At 44.0% G+C, this 20338-nt stretch overlaps 1 protein-coding gene across 3 annotated transcripts in view; it reads right to left on the bottom strand.

Moving 5' to 3' along the window:
• Window positions 1–20338, bottom strand: part of Eif2b3 (eukaryotic translation initiation factor 2B subunit gamma) — a 77336-nt gene that overhangs the window by 18095 nt on the left and 38903 nt on the right. For all 3 annotated transcript variants that reach the window (XM_042271682.2, XM_042271681.2, XM_042271680.2), the window contains exons 5-10: window positions 19204–19315; window positions 13081–13170; window positions 6586–6713; window positions 4988–5178; window positions 3255–3332; window positions 928–1076 (exon numbers count right to left, since the gene is read on the bottom strand). In XM_042271682.2, coding sequence (XP_042127616.1) covers window positions 928–1076; window positions 3255–3332; window positions 4988–5178; window positions 6586–6713; window positions 13081–13170; window positions 19204–19315 — 748 coding nt within the window. The remainder of the gene's footprint in view (window positions 1–927; window positions 1077–3254; window positions 3333–4987; window positions 5179–6585; window positions 6714–13080; window positions 13171–19203; window positions 19316–20338) is intronic.

The following is a 20338-nucleotide window of genomic DNA, read 5'->3' as shown; positions in this document are numbered from 1 at the left end:
AGGATCCATCTGTCTTCCCTTCCCAGTGCTGGTGTTAAAGGCACATGTGGCCATAGCTGGCTTTTTTTTTTTTTTTTTTTTTTTTTTTTGGTTTTTCGAGACAGGGTTTCTCTGGGTAGCTTTGCGCCTTTCCTGGAGCTCACTTGGTAGCTCAGGCTGGCCTCAAACTCACAGAGATCCGCCTGGCTCTGCCTCCCGAGTGCTGGGATTAAAGGCGTGCGCCACCACCGCCCGGCCATAGCTGGCTTTTATGTAGGTGTTGAGGATCAAACTCAGGTCCTCACACTTGCACAGTCACTGAGTCATCTCCCTAGCCCCAGTGGTGTAGTTTTTGAGTGTGAACTTTGCAGATGACAATGTTGTGTCACAATGTCAAAAGGGTGGTCATGTCTAAGAGTACAAATTATTTCTCAGCTGGGGATGGTACTGCATGCCTCCCATCACAGCATTCAGGGGCTGAAGCAGGATGCTTATGGGGAGAAGACCAGACTGGGCTACACAGCAAGTTGTAGGCCAGCCTGGGTTAAAGGCACAGTTTGTAGAGACGCTTGCCCTCAGAACACAGTATGGCTTTTATGTCCATTCCTCTTAGGCCGCTGCCTCCAGGAAGCTTTGGGTATTAAGGTAGGGAAAGTGACACTTTGGCACTGGGACAATGTCACTGTAGCCCTGCAAAAGGCTCACTACTGCGGTCATCTTCATAAAGCAGGACCCCAAAGAAGAGAAGCAGCGCACACTGCTCTACGTGAGGGAGGGTGCTAGTGATGTTTTAAGAGTTCACGTCATGGAAGCAAAACCAGACTTCAAAGGTGCTAAGCTTTTTCCTTCCTGTCCCCAGTGTGAGCCCTTCACTGGGTTGGGTGAGTCCACCAAAGCTCCCGGGGGTATCAGAAGCCTTGCCTCACGCAGGCGCAGAGGGAGACATACCCTTCTTCCACGATGACAGAGTTCATGAGAAGGCAATTGGTAACAGTCACTCTATCTTGTATGGCACAGGATGAGCCAATGACTGAGCGCTTAATAGATGACTTATTTCCAACTTGTGTATCTGGCCCGATGAGGCTGTCAACTCCAACCTGCAAAAGGTAAATAGAAACCTTGTCCATTCATCTCAACCAACTACAAATCACCCTTCATCTTTTTGAGATGGTATCTAATGGGATTTTTCCATAGAAATAACTCAGGGGGGATGATTAGTAGTATTTCTCAAGACCCAAAGGTCAAACAGCTTTTCCAACACCAGTTCCAACTAACACTGAAGCATGGGCCCTCTTCATCCAAGAAAAACCAAACAAAACCAACAAACCAGACATATGTGTGCACTCACATATTTGTATACTCAGCTCAGGTTGGCCTCTGACTTTTTTTGTTTGTTTTTTGTTTTTATTTTTTATTTATTATTTTTTATGTGCATTGGTGAGAGTGTTAGATCTCCTGGAACTGGAGTTACAGGAAGCTGTGAGCTGCAATGTGGGTGCTGGGAATTGAACCCAGATTCTCTGGAAGAGCAGCCAATGCTCCTAACCTCTGAGCCATCTCTCCAGTCCATTTTTTTTTTTTTAAGACAGGATTTCTCTGTGTAGCTTTAGAGCATGTCCTGGAACTCACTCTGTAGACCAGGCTGCCCTTGAACTCACAGAGATCCACCTGCCTCTGCCTCCCAAGTGCGCCACCACTGCCAAGAAGCCTCCAATTTCTTATCCCCTGCCTCTATTGTCTCCCCAGTATTGAGTTACAAATTAAGCCAGGCACAGTGACACAGTGGTGCACTCACAGCACTTGGGAGGTAGAGGCAGGTGGATCTCTGTGAGTTTGAGGCTAGCTTGATCTACATAGTGAGACCCTGGCTCAAAAAAACAAAAACAGGGGCTGGTGAGATGGCTCAGAGGTTAAGAGCACTGACTGCTCTTCCAGAGCTCCTGAGTTCAATTCCCAGCAACCACATGGTGACTCATAACCATCTGTAATGAGATCTAGTGCCCTCTTCTGGCCTGCAGTCACATATGCTGTATACATAATAAATAAATAAATCTTTTAAAAACAAACAAAAATAAATAAATAAAAACAAGTTTATACATGTACACTATCATGATAGATTCACTCTTTTGAATAAAGTGCTCAAATTGGAAATTAAAAAGAGGAACAGACTGAAAGCTCCTGTTCTAAGCTTAACACCATCTGGACTCTTGTTTATAGGGTCAGCACTTGACCTGGCTCTCTTTATCCTTTTTATTGCTTTTGGAGACAAACTCTTACTATGAAACCCTAAACTTGCATCCAACTTGCTATTTATCTCAGGCTGGCTTAGAACTCATGTTCTTCCTGCTTCAGCTTCCTGAATGCAGAAGTTGCAGGTGTGTGCCACATCTGGCTTCAGGAACTCTTCATATTTGTACAATACTGGAGACTGGCCGGGCGGTGGTGGCGCACGCCTTTAATCCCAGCACTCGGGAGGCAGAGCCAGGCGGATCTCTGTGAGTTCGAGGCCAGCCTGGGCTACCAAGTGAGTCCCAGGAAAGGCGCAAAGCTACACAGAGAAACCCTGTCTCGAAAAAACAAAAAAAACAAAACAAAACAAAAAAAAAAACAATACTGGAGACTGGATCCAGAGATTCACATATGCTGAGCAAGTGCTCTACCACTAAACTATAACATCAGCCCTTTTTTTTTTTTTTTTACTACATAGCAGGTTCCAAGCCAGCCTTACTTACTCTTTTTACTCTTTCCCTGGCTAGCACTGCATGTTCTATAACTCAGTAGGCTTTGAACTTGTGATCTTCCCGCCTAAGCTGCTCCAGTGCTGAGATTATAGATGTACCACCACACCTGCTAGGAAGTCTTCTTCTTTTATATTTGTGTGTGTGTGTGTGTGTGTGTGTGTGTGTGTGTGTGTGTGTGTGTGTGTGTATACATGTGTGCATGCTAAGACGTGCATGGAAGTCAGAGAACAACTCATTAAGAGTCAGTCATTTCTCTCCTTCTAGCATGAGGGTTCCCGGGACTGAGCGCAGACTGTCACATTTAGCAGCACATAGCTTTACCTCCTGAGCTAGCTTGCCTAGCACCACCACCCAGCCTCCTAAGCCTGATGGAGTTTTCTTGAGTGAGACTCTACTACTACCAAGGTGGAGATGGGAGAGATGGACTTCCCTATGCAATGGTGTCTAGAGCTGAAGGGTTCCGATCTAAATTCCCAACAAGTCTCAGTGCCCCTCAGAAGGTCCCGTCTGTGTCCTGCTTATCCCAGCACTTACCAGGTGTCTGTTGGCAATCTGGGCCGAAGGGTGGATCATCGACTCCTCTGGACAAAGCTCAGACAACAATTTGGGTACCTTGAGGAAAGAAGTTTGGTCTATAAAGATCTGAAAACACCTAAAAACACTTTAGGTAGAACTCAATTCCCAGTCAGGGATGGGACTCTCAGCCAGTTGTGTCGGTTAAGGGAGCAGAGAAGCCTAGATATTCTTCTAACATTCATGGGAAAGGAGGTCAAATGGGACATGGAATACCAAGAATCCTGCTCAGAATTATTTTGGGTTCTTCTTGCCTCCTGGACTACTGTGACCGTGTACCATGTGAGAAGAGGAGCAATATTAGGTAAACTCTACAATCAGGACTGACCCAAAGAAAGAGTCCACATCCTTCCAAAGAAATGAGAAAAAGAAGTTTACACTAATCTTGCCTAAGGATGAGAAATGAAAAGAAGGTTGATGGCACAAGGCAATTTGGCTACTAACCTCCTTGGAAGGAACAGAGTACATGTATCTGTGATTCTCCAGCACAGACAACACAGGTCAGTTGTACAAACCACTTATGTGGTGGCCATGCTAGCTGGGAGAGGTCTTGTTAGCACTGATTACATTGCCATGAGTTCTCCCCTATAACACTCTAGTCAAGGCCCTCCTGTGTTCCCATCTGCTGCACAGGCTAGCCACACACCAGAGGATGCCTTTCTAGCCTCAGCCTATTTATAAACCTGCTTTCTAGACCTGAGTAAGAGTGGGAAACTGTGTTTTCTTATAGTGCTCTGGTTTGGGGTTCCCTTGGATTTATAACCAATCTACGTGGAAGGCAGCCAAGGTCTGGAGCCAAGGTTACACCCACCATCTAGTATGAGTCCTTTTTTTGTTGTTATTATTTGAGACAGGGTCTCTGTATGTAGCCTTAGCTGTCCATAGTGAGTTCACTATGTAGATTATGCTGGCCTCCAACTCAGAGATCTCTGCCTCCCAAATGCTGGGATTAAAGTTGTACACTATCACCCTGCCTACTAAGAGTCTTGAAGATTGAAGAACTAGAGAAATTTCAGTTTTCAACAATATTTTAAAATATCACTCTACATCTTATCCTACCTCCTACCTCAGTTATACCTCCCAGTGACACTTCTCAAAGTTCTACCACCAACAATGCCCGTAGTTAATCTTTTTGTTGTTTTTGAGACAGGGTTTCTCTGTGTAGCCCTGGCTGTGTCTTATTACACTAAGATATGTGATTACACAGTATTTATCTGTTTTGTTCTTTTTCTCTCCCAACATAGGTCTTGCTATGCTACCTAAGCAGGCTTTCAACACAAAATCCTCCTGTTTCTGCCTCCCAAGTGCTAGGATTACAGGTGTCAGCCACCATGGCTAGCCTGGAACTTGCTACATAGCCCAGGCTAGCCTCCACTTTGCATGTCTCACCGGCGGAGAGCTGGGGTTATAGGAGTATATCATCATGCTTGGCCTTGTCTGCTTACTTAGGAAGTAGTTATTATACCCATGTCCATCCTGAACCAAACAGGAGAGCTGCTGCATCCATAGCTCAGAAGCTAGTCTTCCTGGAAGTCTTAGCCCTTCCTTGACCCACTGAGTTCCTGTCTTTGGATTTTTCTCTGACATTCCAAGTCTTGCTAAACATCAGGAGTGAAGATTGAATGTTACCTTGTCCCTAAGGAAGACCTAAGACAAAGAGCTCAGGCAGGAAGTCCTTGAGGCCATCTTCTCACCTGCCTGTTGGCTTCCATGTAGAGTCCCAGCGTGCTCACTCGAGAGCAGAGTCCCTCTTTCATGATGTGGACATAGCAGCGCACCTGTGATCTAGAAAAATCTTCCCACTTGTCTCCTCGAAAGGCATTCCAGCAGGCATCATAAGGAGCCAAAGTCAGAGTGTTGTCATTTTTTATAAAACTGTAAATATCTTCAGAGCAAACATCCAGAGTAAACAAAAAAGAGAAAGGTGGCATGGGGACACAGATTGAGTGGGATGTTTGATTTTAGACAGGTATATGTAGTGCTTGACAGCCTGAAACTCGCTATATAGATCGGGCTGGCCTGGAACTCACAGAGATCCCCCTGCCTCTGCCTCCTGGCTGACACATAGTCAAGTTTTAGAAGAAGGTATAGTTAATACTTCTTTCTTCCCTTGAAACTCATCAATAAGCTTGGACCCTAAGGAATCCCACCACAACTGAAAAGACCAAGTCAACTAAAAAAAAGGCAATGGATCTTCTTATACGCTTGAAATATTGAAAGCATTATAAAAGATTATAAGCACTATACTAATGTTTAAGAAGGTCCTATAAACAAGGTTGGCTGGCATTGTGATGCCCATCTTTAATCCCAGCACTCTGGAGCCAGAGGCAGGTGCATCTGTATGAGTTCAGGGCAGTCAAGGCTACATAATGAGACCCCATTTCAAAACAACAACAACAACAACAACAAATTAAATTCCCAAACAAAGCAAAAGCCTAAAAACAGTAATCAAGCATTACTAAGAAAAATAAAATGATGACCTCTGTAAATCATGAAACATGAAAGCACATAGCACGTGTGCAGGTGACTACAGCATTTGGAGTTACAGCAACTATTCTAGTTTTCTCTTTCTTCTTTTCTTTGAGACAGGGTTTCTCTGTGTAGCCTTGGCTGGCCTCGAACTCACAGAGATCTGCCTGCCTCTTCCTCCTGAGTGCTGGGACCAAAGGCGTGTGCCACTACTGCCCAGCATAACAAATCTTAAAGGCCTTTCATTTTGTGGTAAGAAGACTGAGTGATCGGCCTCAGGTCACAGAGCCGATGCTCACAGATGTCAGAACCAGGACTGTGATGCTGAGTCTGCGGCTGCAACCACCATGCCACACTGTCATCACTCTGTGTGAGTTCAGAACTGGGGCAGGGACACAGGGATTTGAGGGTAAACAAGACATGTCATCTCCAGACGCTGTAACAGAGAGAACAGGTTGGCCTCTGGTTGGAACTGTATACTTTACCACCTTCTGCTCACTGACAGAAGGTGGTAGGTCTGCCTACACCTGAAGAACCAGGAAACTGAGAGGTGCTGAGGAGACTCTGAAGACCGATGGTCTAATAAGGAACATAGTCAAACAGGTATAGACCAAATAATGGGTCTGGATGCTTGTTAGTCTACCCCTGAAGAGTACAGGAACCGACTGTCCAATCAAGCGCATATCCAGAGTGAGGCCAGAAGCCTATTTTGTCCTTTAAACTAGACAAGTCCTGGCTGTCTTAAGTGAGCATCTTGGGATGCCATTCTCTCCCAAGGTTCTCCCACCCCTGCCCATCTCACCGCACCAAACCAATCACCAACCTAAAGACTTCAGCTCCTTTTTCTTTAGTTCCTCTTCTTTGTCTTCCTGCCTCTGCTGCGAGGAAGCAGAGGAAAACTGTTTTCTTACTAGGTATGGAATCAGTTCACTTCGGATAGAAGTAATTGACCTGGAAAAAAAAGAGTGGCCAAATATGAGAAGCCTCCCTGGATCCTTCTGGGTCAGAAACTATTTGTACTCAAGGAAAAGCCAAAGATCTGGATTTTCTTTAAAGGTTGAGATGGGAATGGGAAAAATATAAGAATCCCTCTTCTTGGCCAAGTCAGAAAATAGTCTTCCACAAAGTTCCAGCTACATGATAAGTGTATGTGTGTACATATTCACACATGTACGCATGCAGTAACTAACACAGTGCGCTGATTCCTCCTTGGTGACCATCCATGAGAAAGCAGACTACTCTCTTTGTGGGCATGTATGATGTATGTGTGCACACATGTGTCTGGGGGTGCATACATGCTCGTCTACAGAGACCAGGGGTTGATGTCAGGTCTTCCTGTCACTTTCCACCTCACTTTTTGAGAAAGAGTCTCTGCTACCTGGAGTTCTCTGATTTAGCTGGGTTCGGCTGCCCAGTGAGCTTCAGAAAGGCGTCTGCCTTTGCTCTCCATCACTGGGATTGCAGACATTAATGCAACTAGCTTAAAACATTTTTTAAATTTTAATTTATTTGATGTGTATGGGTGTTTTGCCTGCACGTGTCTGTAGGGGCCAGAAGAGGGCACTGGACCCCTTGGAACTGGAGTCACCGATGTTTGTGAGCTGCACTGTGGGTGCTGAGAACTGAGCCCTGGTCCTCAGGAGGAGTAGCAAATGCTGTTAACCACTGAGCAGTCTTGCCAACGAACACAGTCCTCCCTCCCTCCCTCCCTCCCTCCCTCCCTAGCTTCCTCCTTCCTTGCAACAGGGTCTCTCTTTATGTAGCTCTGGCTGTCCAGGAAGTCAGAGAGATCTGCCTGCTTCTGCTCCCCGAGTGCTGAGATTAAAGGCCTGCACCACCATGCCAGGCCTTAATTTTTTTTTTTTTTTGTTTGTTTCATGTATAGGAGTGTTTTGCCTGCATATATATGCATATTACATGTGTGCCTGGTGTAGGTAGAGTTCAGAAGAGGGTACTGGTTTCCCTGGATCTGGGGTTACAAATGATTGTGAGCTGACCTGGGTCCTCTGCAGAGCTAGCATGTGCTCTTAATTGCTGAGCCATTCTTCTAGTGCCACATGGTTCTTTCTGTTTTTCTGACACAGTCTCATGTAGCACAGCCCTGCTTCAAACTATCCCAGGCTGTCCTTGAACTTAGGATTCTTCTACATCTGTCTCCCAAATGGGATTACAGGTATGCATTACCACTCAGGCCTGATTGCTTGTGTCTGTCCCTCCCTCCCTCCCTCCTTTCTCCTTTTAGTTTTTGTTTGTTGTTTGCTTTTATGGCTGAAGAGTGAATTTAGGACCTATACACCTTAGGCAAGCACTAAACTACATCCCTGGTCTAGGTTAACCCTGAATTTTGTATACTTTTCTTCGTATTATAGTGTCTTTAAATTTTTTTTAAAAAAGATTTACTTTGATTTTATGTTGTATGGATTCTTGCCTGCATGTATGTGCACCACGTGTACATTGCCTGTGGAAGTCAGAAGAGGGCGACAGATCTCCTGAAACTATAGTTACAGACAGTTGTGAGCTGCCATGTGGGTGCTGGGATTTGAGCTTGGGTCCTCTGGAAGAACAGCCAGTGCTGTTAACTGCTGAGCCATCTCTCCAGCCCCATAGTGTCTTTTAAGTAGTTCGTTCTCTCCCTCCCCCTTCCCACCTCTCTCTCCGACCAGTTAACTTTTTATTGACTCTGTGGAATGCACACTGTGCACCCTGACCCCACTCATCTCCCTGACCCTTGTTTCCACCCCCTGCCCTTGCAACCTCTTCCATAAAACAAAATTTAAAAGTAAAACCAAAGGGACCAAAACCAAACCAAACCAACCAACCAACCAACCAATCAACCAAACGCCAAATAAAAACAATTCTTGACATGGAAGCTGCAGTGCGGCCCAGTGTCTCACAGTATATACCATTTAGTCCACATATCTTTACTTGGAAGTGTTCATTGCAATGAGGCATTGGTCTGGTAAGTAGTTAATTTCTTTTTACCATTGGTTTATAAAAATGTAGTTTACAGGCTGAGGCTGTAGTTCAGTTGAGAGACTGCTCACTTAGCATTCATCAGGCCCTGGGTTTAGTCTCTAGATCTTCATAAATGGGTGGTGGTGGTAGTGTATGCCTATAATCCCAGCAGTTGGGAGGCAGAGGCAGGAGGGTCAAGGTTATCATCAATGAACACAGGTATTCAGGAACTCAAGGCCAGAATGGGGATCAGGCTTTAAAAACAAACAAAAATGAAATAAAGTAACCTCCTATCTTGACTGTAGTACCGGGAGACCCAAGACTACAGCCCAGGTTGGTTTCCAGCTTCTAGCAACCCTTCTGGTTCAGCTTCCAGACTAATGGAATTACAGGTGAGTGCTACTATGTCCAGGTGAGGAGATGATTTTTCTTAGTTTTTTGTTATACGGAGACAACGTCTTAATAGCTCAAGTTGAGCCTCTAACTGGCTACCCAAGAACAACCTTGAATTCCTGATCCTCTTGTTTCTACCTTGTAAGGGCTAGGGTTATAGGCTTTACCGTCATGGCTGGCTCTGTGGAGACACTTTTGTGAGAAAAAGCCTTACATGTGGCCCAGGCTGGCACAGAATTTAGGATTCCCTTACCTCAGTCTCCTTAGTGCTGGGATTGTGAGCATAAGCCACTATGTTTGATATTTATTTATTTCATACTGGGGGTTGAACCCAGGGCTTGTATACACTAAGCAAACACTCAACTATGGAATTATATCCTTAGATCTTTTTATTTTTGAGACAAGGTCTAACACTGTAGTCCAGGCTGGTCTTGAACTAGTGGCCAATCCTCTTGCCTCAGCTTTCTGAATGGCAGGAATTAAAGGCACGGGCCACCAAGCCTAGCCTCTCTGCAAATTTAGAATTCATTCTTATCACTAAGTAGTTCCTAAGAAACTTTATATTCCATCTACTCAGAAGAGCAGGCTTCCAAATATTGTAAAGTTGTACTTACTAATGGTTGTTAAAGAATTTCCACAAAGTTAACTTCAACCTACTTTAATATAGTTATATCAGCTTAGACTGACCCTGGGAACTGGCCAGAGCTTTGGAGTGCTTCTCCATTTGCCCCTTTTGGTCCCAGGAAGCAGCTTCTTTTTGATGGCACCACAGGATGTCAGGGGCTGCAGAGACGGCTCACCTGCCTGCTTGACTTCCATCCACACAGTCCACACGGCAGAGGCGGTCAACTCCTACAAGTCGTCCTCAGACTTTCCACACACATATAAGGGTGTGTGTGTGCAAAAGAGGGCACTCACTCTCACTCTCTCTTTCTCTCTCTCAGTAAGGAAATACGTAAGTTGAGCGGTGGTGGTGCACGCCTTTAATCCTAGCACTTGGGAGGCAGAGGCAGGTGGATCTCTGTGAGTTCGAGCCCAGCCTGGGCTACAGAGTGAGTTCCAGGACAGTCAAGAATACACAGAGAAACCTTGTTTTGAAAAACAAAAAACAAAAACAACAAAAGTAAATAAATAGATATAAAAAGGAAAAAAAGACAATAGGTTGTTGGGTCTAATGAATCTTTTTTTTTATTATTAATTTTTTAATTTATTTTACATACCAACCAGTTTCTCCTCCCTCCGCTCTTCTTGTTCCCTCCTCCCTCTTTAACAGGGGAGAAAAGGATTTTTGGTACAGTGGATATGTTTTTTTAAAACATCATTTGTTTATCTGGAGTGTGTGTGTGCTCCCCCTTTCCTGGGCCTGCATGTGTGAGTGTGTACACACATACCACACCGCCTATGGAAATTAGAGGACAGCCTTTAGAAGCAGGCTCTTTCCTTCCACCATGTGGATTCTGGGGATTGAACTCAGGGTTGGTGGCAAGTACCTGCTGGTGGCAAACATCAAATATGCTTTTGACTTTTATTTAGCAAAGAAAATGAAAACAAGTGGGTGAGAGACTACGTGGGTTTTCACTAATTAATTTGTTTAGTATTTATCACACATCTTTTATACGTCAGTTGCTGTGCTAGGCTTTGGTAAACACTGTTTCTAATGCCTAAAGAAATTCGTAGAGTGGGCAGAAGAAAGGGAAAAGGAGAAAAAGCAGGTCAAATAGACAAGTGCTAATGAGTTACAATCCTCTGAGACGAGGTCTGAGGGAGGAGTTAGAGAGTGAACAGCACCAGAACCCCCACTGCTGCTGTGAGTTCCCCTTCTTTACCAGGGGCCCCACTAGAAGAAACTCAGCATGCTGACACAGGACCACACACATGCCCCATAAGGAAGAAGGCAAGAGAGAAGCAGAGGCTGAGGGAGGTAAAGGAAATTATGAACCCTGGAGCTACATAGTTCATGGTCTTATGTTATTTTTAAAAGATCAAATCAAACATCTTTGAACATTTCTGTGTAAGCTAAGAGTCCCTGTATTGAATTTCAATGGGATTTTTTTTCTCTTGATCCTTTGATGGAGATTAAAAATTTCCATATGAATACAAGAATGAAACAACATTTATTCTTAGAGGATTTTTTTTTTTTTTTTTGCGCGCGCGCGCGTGCATGCGTGTGTCTGTCTCTGTGTGTGTGTGTGTGTGTGTGTGTGTGTGTATCTGTCTGTCTGTCTGTCTGTCCGTCTTCAATGCTCCACACAATGTGGATAGCAAATATTCCCCCTGGAAAACAAGTCAGTTCTTCTGAAGAAGTAACAAAGCACAGACAGCTGGAAGATTTTAGGGCCTTCATGGATCCGACAGAACTGTCACTGCATGGGCAAGCAAGCAAGCCTTGGCACATGGTCCTATCAGCAGACACTCAGGGATAATCGATCTGAAAAGACATGACGCTGTCCTGCCAGGTCACAGCTATGTCTGCTGATGCTCAACATCAGATCAATTCCCATAGAGTGTAGCTGGCCTAGCCACAGAGGTTGTTCTTGGCTGTGCCAAGAACAGGTACAAGGCAAGGCTATTGTGAACCATGTGGAACATAACATCTTTTTTTCGAGACAGGGTTTCTCTGTGTAGCTTTGTGCCTTTCCTGGAACTCACTCTGTAGACCAGGCTGGCCTCGAACTCACAGAGATCCGCCTGGCTCTGCCTCCCGAGAGCTGGGATTAAAGGCGAGCACCACCACCACCACCACCACCACCACCACCACCACCACCACCACCACCACCACCACCGGGCGGAACATAACATCTTGACATTAGGCCTAAAATAAAGGCCACTTGACCAGCTGGACACAATACCCCAAAGTACCCTTAGACTGCAGGGATGTACCACTGTACCTGGATGGACTATTTGTTTCAGGATTTATAACTCCATGTTCAGTTTTTAGTGCCACAGGCATATTGTTTTCACTTTGGTCTTTTGTTGCTGTTTTGAGACAAGGTCACCTGTCCTGTAGCCCAGGCTGGCCTGGACTTTGCAGTCCTCCTGTCTCTACATCCCTGTGCTGAAATTGAGACTGAGTCACCACACCTGGCTCAATATACTTTATATCACAATCTTCTAATTTTTACTCTGTGCACCCTGACTCGAGCAACTGTGAGAGATGTGGGCAGATGGGAAGGGGACAGATTTAGTGATGGCGGCCAGTCTGGGCTGAGGCTCTGGATCACTCTGTTAGAGGAGACTGCAGAGGAAAGTCCCACTTGGCAGACCTGGCCAGCAGTCACAGTCACCCCCAATTTCAGGCTTGTCCTCAGAGCACATACCACTTTCTTACCTTTGCCAGATGTGCACAGAGCCAACAGACGGTAGCCAGTGAGCTACAGGAGCCAAGATAAGGCTAGCTTCGGTGTAAACCTGCCTGTACACGCTGGGTCCAAAAGCCACCATTCTGTTTGACAGTACTAAGAAAGCATTCCCTCCTCTTTTTAAGAACACTGGCTGCAAGTTGGGCAGTTGGCGCACACCTTTAATCCCAGCACTTGGGCAGCAGAAGCAAGTTGATCTCTGAATTTGAGGCCAGCCTGGTCTATAGAGTGATTTCCAGGACAGTCAGAGCTACACAGAGAAAACCTGCCTCAAAAAATCAAAAACCAAAACCAAACCAAACCAAAAACAAGGGCTGGAGACATGACTCAGGTTAGGAGGGTACACTGTTCTTGCAGCAGACCTGATTCAGTTCCCAGGACCCAAGTCATTAAGCTCACAAGGCCCTGGATTTCACTTCCAGAGGATCTGATGCCTTTGGGCACATCTGCAGGCATGCACACATACCCACACATCCATATAACCAAAAGAAAACCAATAATAAACAAAAAACTATACTTGTTAAAAACTGTGGGTTTAAAATAAAAAAACAAAAAGTTTGAGAGAGAGTGCTCAAAATCTGTAGGCTTATCACCACCTTCCTCTTTCTTACCTATTTTCCATTAAGAAATCTACAACGTATTTCTTCAAGCAGTAGAGATGGGCATCCACGAGGCCTGTATGGAAATGTATTCTAGGGTACCTGTAGGAAGGACAGGAGAAAACAGGCTCATGATCAGGTAATATGGATGTTAGTCTATCATCAGGTAATGGGCTCCAGAAAGGTGGAAGGGTCAGAGTCATGATGCTCACATCCCAGCCTGGGGAGACCAGCATGGTGGGTACTAGGTTTTTTGTTCTAAAAAATGTGTTTTTTTAGGCTTATTCATTTGATTTTTTGCTTCCATGTATGTAAGTATGCCTGGAGCCCTTTATTTTTGGAAGGACTGTGAAGGACTGGTATTACAGTAGTATCCCCTCATTGGCAGTTTCATCCTTCACAATTGTAGCTGCCTACAGTCTGATAATATGAAATGGAAAATTCCAGGAATCAAAAAATTATACTTTTAGAAACACATGTGGTGAAATCTGGTCCCATCTCACTTGAGAAATTCACTTTTGTTCGGTTTAATCTAAATTCTTTATGCTGCCTACCTGTCCAGTAGTCACTTATTAGCCGTCTTAGATATCCTCTGTCCTAGCAACACAGGACAAGCAGCCTTTACTTTATAGTGGCTCCAATGTACAAAGGCAGTGAAGCTGGCAATTTGGATATGCCCAAGAGAAGCCATAAAGTGTTTCCTTTAAGTTATTCCAAGCATGGTGGCGCATGCCCTCAGTCCCAGTGCTCGGAGGCAGTGGCAGATAGATCTCTGTATGGCCAATGCCAGCCTGGTCTACATAGTAAGCTGTAGGGTAGCCAGGGTTACATAGTGAAACATTGCCTTCAAATTTTTTTGTTTTAAAAAGTTAAGTTATGCCAGACAGTGGTGGCACACGCCTTTAATCCCAGCATTCAGGAGGCAGAAGCAGGCAGATCTCTGAGTTCGAGACCAGCCTGGTCTACAGAGTGAGTTCTAGGACAGCCAGGACTGTTATACAGAGAAACCCTGTCTCTAAAAACAAAAACAAAAACAAAAAGTGAAGTTATAATAGGATTTTGTTTATTTTGTTTTGAGACAAGGGTCTTACAAAGTAGCCCTGGCTGGCCTAGAACTCACTGTATAGACCAGGATGGCCTTGAACTCATAGAAACCCACCTACCTGCCTCTGTCTCCTAAGTGCTGGGATTAAAGGCATGTGCCACCATGACAAGCATAATAGGAATTTTTTTTTTCTTCGTTTTTTTTTTTTGAGACAGGGTTTCTCTGTGGTGTTTTGGTGCCTGTCCTGGATCTCACTTTGTAGACCAGGCTGGCCTCGAACTCACAGAGATGTGCCTGGCTCTGCCTCCCGAGTGCTGGGATTAAAGGGGTGCGCCACCACCTGGCTGCATAATAGGATATTTTTGAAAGAAATATTTACTTACATAACTTTTATTACAGTACATTGTTATAACTGTTCTATTTATTAATTTTGTTAGTTTTTGTTTTGAGATGGCATCTCACTATGTCATTCACATTGGCTTTGATTTTGTAGCAATCCTTATGCCTCAGCTTCCCAATTATTGACATTATAGGCATGCACTACCACACTTGGACACTCAGATGTGTACACACACACACACACACACACACACACACACACACACACACACTTTTTGAGACAGGGTACCCGAGGCTATGTAGTTGAAGCTGATCTTGAACTTCTGGTCCTCCTGACATCTCCCAAGAGCTAGGGTGTGCACCATTATTCCTGGGGCTTGCACTAATTTTTTTAAATGTTGGGTAGAATTCACTGAAGAAGCCATCTTCTTTTTTTTTTTTTTTTTAAAGATTTATTTATTTATTATGTATACAGTGTTCTGCCTGCATGTGTCCCCTCATTATAGATGGTTGTGAGCCACCATGTGGTTGCTGGGAATTGAACTCAGGACCTCTGGAAGAGCAGACAGTGCTCTTAACCACTGAGCCATCTCTCCAGCCCCCAAGAAGCCATCTTCTTTGATAAGAGATTTTTTTTGTTTTTCTTAAGGATTTTATTTTAAACCATATGCACATGAGTGTCGGTATGTGAGTATGAACATGTGAATGCAGGTGTCCAAGGAGGCCAAAAGAGGATGTGGAGTCCCTGGAGCTTGAGTTGTAGCAGGGAGTGAACCATCTGTTCCTGGTGCTGGGAACAAACTCAGGCCATCTGCAAGAGTGGTATATAGTCTTAACCACTCAGTCATCCCTTCCTGTCCTTGATGAGACATTTCTCATGTGCACAAAGCCATACACACAGACATACATTCATATACACCAAAAAAGAAATAAACATTAGAATAAAAAACCTAATGTGGAAATCAGAAAATTCCGAGCAGCTCTCCATAGTTGTGTGGTAGGGCTGTAGTGTTGGATATGGGTAGTTGTTAGAAGAAGGATGGATAGATGACTGACGCCTAAGGAATTTGTGCTTTATCCTATAAACAGTGCATAGCTGTAAGGAGGAAAGACAATACAGAACAAGGCTGAAAAGCCTAGAGATGGTGGAGCGAGGTTTCACCAGCGACAGAGGAGCATGGAATAAAAAGCCTAAGTGAAGGGAGGCAGTCCTTGAACTACAGAAACAGAGCTGTAGGGGAATCTGAGTGGTGGGGAGCATGCAGGCAAAGCAGATGCTGGGAAATCAGGAGGTCAGTGTCACCTGCTGGGATTTCCCCTGAGGAGCAGCAGCAGCAATAGTTTCTTTTACTAGAGATTGATGGCTGAAAATAGTTGCTACAAGGAATAGAAGGCTTGTCTGAGACCGGCAAGATTGCAGCATGGTTTTGAGGGTTCAATTAAAACCAGAACTATAAATTTAAAATGGTGCCAATATATACCAACACAAAATAGGCCCCTTGAAAAATTTAATAAAATCTATGTATTAGTTAACAAAATAGATGCATAAAGTAACTAAAGGTTGAGTGCTAGGCTAGGGATACAGCTCTGTGGTAGAGAGCTTGCCTAGTATGCACAAGGCCCTGAGTTTACCCTCCAGCACCACAAGGCAAAAAAGACTATTACAGGGCAATGGGATGATGGGGAGGGGGGATGTGTCAAGGAAGGTTACTGCCAAGCCTTTACAGAAATGAAAAAAATATGCAAAAGTAAGAATAAAATCCAGTGCTTTGGGTTTTAGCTTCTTCTTCTCCTTCTTTTTAAATTTTTTTTTTTTTCTTGAGACAGGGTTCCTCTATGTAACCCTGGCTGTCCTGCAACTCTGTGTAGACCAGGCTGGACCCCAAATTCAGAGATCTACCTGCCTCTGCCTCCAGAGTGCTGGGATTAAAGGTGCCACCACAACTGTCAGATTCTGGCTTAGAAAGAAGTCCTTCTATGTCACCTGTCCTTGTCATAAAATGAGAGGTATTTTAGGAATTAGAGCTGGTTAACTATCAATTAGGATACTAATTTAGATAAGTATTTCAAGACTCTCCACACACAAAGCAACTGAAGTTTAAACTATTTTTCATTATCTTTAGTCCCAAAATAGACTTGGCATGTTTTTTGCAGTCTTGACAAATGTCCTTGTCTCCTCAGATGCAAATGCCTAAACCTTCCAAGATAAACTTGTGAATATTTTATTTCATTTTAAAAGATATCTTTAAAAGCTTGTTTTTATATGTTTATTACCCTTCCAGGAAAAAACAAAAAACCACCCTTGACCCTTTGTCTAGAATTTAAAAGTGAACCTCATAACAGGGTGGGAAGAGCATCATGATTTTCTTATTAAGTGTTTGGCACAAATACCTTACACTTTTGAACTATTAAAAACATATGTTTGTCAGAGATAAAACAATTTTTTTTTTTTTTTTTTTGAGACAGGATTTCTCTATGCAGGCTGTCCTGGAACTCACTATGTAGACCAGGCTGGGCCTCAAACTCTGCCTTCCTCTGCCTCCCAAGTGCTGGGACTAAAAGTGTATACCATCACTGCCCAGCCATAAAACAGGAATTCTTTTTTTTTTTAAAGATTTGTTTATTTATTATGCATACAGTGCTCTGCCTGCATGTGTCCCTGCAGGCCAGAAGGGGACACCAGATCTCATTACAGATGGTTGTGAGCCACCATGTGGCTGCTGGGAATTGAACTCAGGACCTTTGGAAGAGCAGCCAGTGCTCCTAATCTCTGAGGCATCTCTCCAGCCCCAAAACAGGAATTCTTTAAAGAATAACTAAACTACATCCATCTGGACAAACCGAGGCGTAGAGGAACTGATTTTCTTTAGCCTTCTGGATTTATACGTTTCTAAAATAAAATCCCTTTATTGTTGTTTACTGGAGTTTGAGGAGTCAACTTACATACATACCTTTATATTAAACCTGGAACTCACTATGTAGAAAACCATGCTGGTCTGGGACAGATCCACCTGCCTGCCTCTGCCTCTCAAGTGCCGGGATTAAAGTGCTTGCCATCACGCCTGGGGAAAGCTGGCATTCTTTATGTCTAGATGACTGACCAGCTACTCTTCAGACAGCATGCTAAGAGGGGAACAAGGATGCTGTGGAAGTGACAGATGCAGAATTCACATAAAGTGTGGAGAGAGGCTCAGGGGGTGAAGGGACTTGCTATGAAAGCCTGGCCACCTGAGTGCGATCCCCAGACCACAGAAAGGTGGAGAGAACTGACACAACGAACTGTCCTCTGACCGCCACACGTGTGCCATGGTACTTGTGCCAAAGCACGCACATCATACCCACATGAACACACACATCACACCCACATGAACACACACATCACACCCACATGAACACACACATCATACCCACATGAACACACACATCACACCCACATGAACACACACATCACACCCACATGAACACACACATCACACCCACATGAACACACACATCACACCCACATGAACACACCCAAAATGATAGTAATAAAATAAAAAAGAATTTACATTCAAAATACAGGATTATAATAAAGATAACATGTCCTATCACCAGATTTTGGTTACTAAGCTTAAGTTTGATTTTCATTAAAAAAAAAAAAAAATTAACCCAACAAAAGGAACCAGCCACCACCCTGGGGAGGAAAATGCCAGATAAAAACTAAGGTAACAAAACTAAGAAGTTTTTGTTGGGTAATCCTGGTCTGTAAGGAGATGAAGGGGCTGGTGAGAGAGCTCAGTGGTTAGGAATAATTGCTGCTCTTGCAGAGGACCCAGGTTCTATGCCTAGCACCCACACGGTGGCTAACAACCATTGGTAACTATCTTTAGTTCTAGGGGATCCGATGCCCATTTCTAGTCTCCATGGGCACTGCATGTACATAGTGCACAGACATACATGCAGGCAAAACACCAATACATACACAAAAAATAAGTAAATCTCAAGATAAATAAATAAGTAAACAAAGGAGTAGATGGAATACATTCAAGATACTAGAATATGATATGATTATGTAGTTCTGCATATTTTGTTAATTTGATAGACTATTTAACTTTTAAAAAAGTTTAAGAGTGGCTCTTAATACATATTTCATAGATAATAAATAAGAAAGAAAAAGACAGGATTCTGTCCATAGGATACAACATAATGAACTTGGAGGATATCATACAAAATAAAATGTCAACCACACCCCCCCCCCCCCAAAGCATTTCACTTATAGAAGGTATATAAATTACTCAAATTAACTGATAAACAAAGTATAACAGTAATTTCCAGGGACTTACAGGGAGGGAGAGAATAGGGAATTGTGTTTAGTGAGATAAGTTTCATATTTTCCAGATGTAAAACTTCTGGAGCTTTGTTTCCTAACAACGAGGTCACGTCACCACCACTGATGGCAAATTACGCTATGCACTTTCTAGCACATTTTACCAAGGAGGCTCTCTAACTCAGTCAGAAAGTCAGTCCTGCCACCCACCCCCAGACTCTTTGCTCTACTTCAATGCAGGACTTGGCTCTACCTTGGTAAGAGAAGCCTTAGGGAACGCTAAGTGCATGCCGTGAAGAGAAAAGCTGGTGTCCTGTCTCCGGGGAAAGTGTTCACATACTTTTCTCAATTTCACACAGTATAATCTAGTTTTTATTCCTCCTTTCCCATGGTGGGTGGTTTCCAGAAAAGGAGAACTGCCAAAAGACAATCCCCAGGGGCTTACTTCTGCAGGATGGATCCCTTAATGACCAGCTCTTCATCCAAGTCTGCTTCATTAGCCATAAAGAGCAGCCTTTTTCCTGTGCTGTCCACTCCAACGAAGTCACGCTGTTCCACTGAATCGTATAAAATAAAGAAAATCAAATCAAGCCAGTTGCCCTGCTTGCATGACCAATCAGGGGGCAGGGGACCTACTCACAGTGCTCTTAAATCAAATAGGACTGTGGCAGGAGGGGAGTCAGGATGTGCACCCTGCCACATACTACAAAGTTTAAAGCACAAAGGGTCAAATGTATTTATATTGCTCTAAAGAATATTATTAGGTAAACTGGTAAACTTTAATAAAAAAAATAAAGTACTGTACCAGTGTATTTTCCAATTTTAAGGGACTATTTTCTGGGGAGGGGTGGCTCACAAATACACATTTAAAAGCAGAGGATACTCAGCAGCATCCTATTTTCAAGTAGTTCACAAATAATACAGCTTTATATATATTTGTAGAGAGAGAAGGATGGAGCAAATGTTAAAAATCAGAAAATCAGGTAGAGCGGAGGCAGCGGCTGCAGAGGCAGGCAGAGGCAGAGCGGTGGCAGAGACGCGGTTGTAATAAAGACCAGAAAAACAAGGAGATTAAGAGCTTGGAATAGGGAAGTCTTTAATCCTAGCACCTGGGGAAGAAGCCATCTCCGTGAGATCCGAACATTCTGCCTGAGGCCAACCCAGGGCCCAGCTGCCGATCCTGCAAAACCCAACAGCTTGGAGGTGTTGGTGAGATTGCCCTACTAAACAACTTGCTCAGCGGAGATCCATTTGGGAGAGGATTCAGAATCCTACAGTCTGCAGTCTGAGGAAACAAGATCAGCTGAGGAGTTGACGAATGAGCAAAATGTGACCTGAGAACACAAAAGAAGGCACCACCCAACCATCGAACCAGATCACCAGGATTATATGCCTACCCTCACCAACTGGGAACAGGTAAGCCCCCATCTCCGGACGGGCAGATCAGGTCTCTAGGCCCTACCCATCAGAGTCCCAGGGACCAGACAGCTACCTTTCCCTGCTCCTCCACCAAAACAAAACAAAATGAAACAAAACCCAACCCCTATGAACCTAACAACCACTGGAACCATAAGTACACC

This window comes from Peromyscus maniculatus, chromosome 2, assembly GCF_049852395.1.
Source record: "Peromyscus maniculatus bairdii isolate BWxNUB_F1_BW_parent chromosome 2, HU_Pman_BW_mat_3.1, whole genome shotgun sequence".
Classification (NCBI taxonomy): Eukaryota; Metazoa; Chordata; class Mammalia; order Rodentia; family Cricetidae; genus Peromyscus; species Peromyscus maniculatus.
The sequence above is the reverse complement of the archived record's forward strand: the minus strand, read 5'-3'. Positions and strand labels throughout refer to the sequence as shown.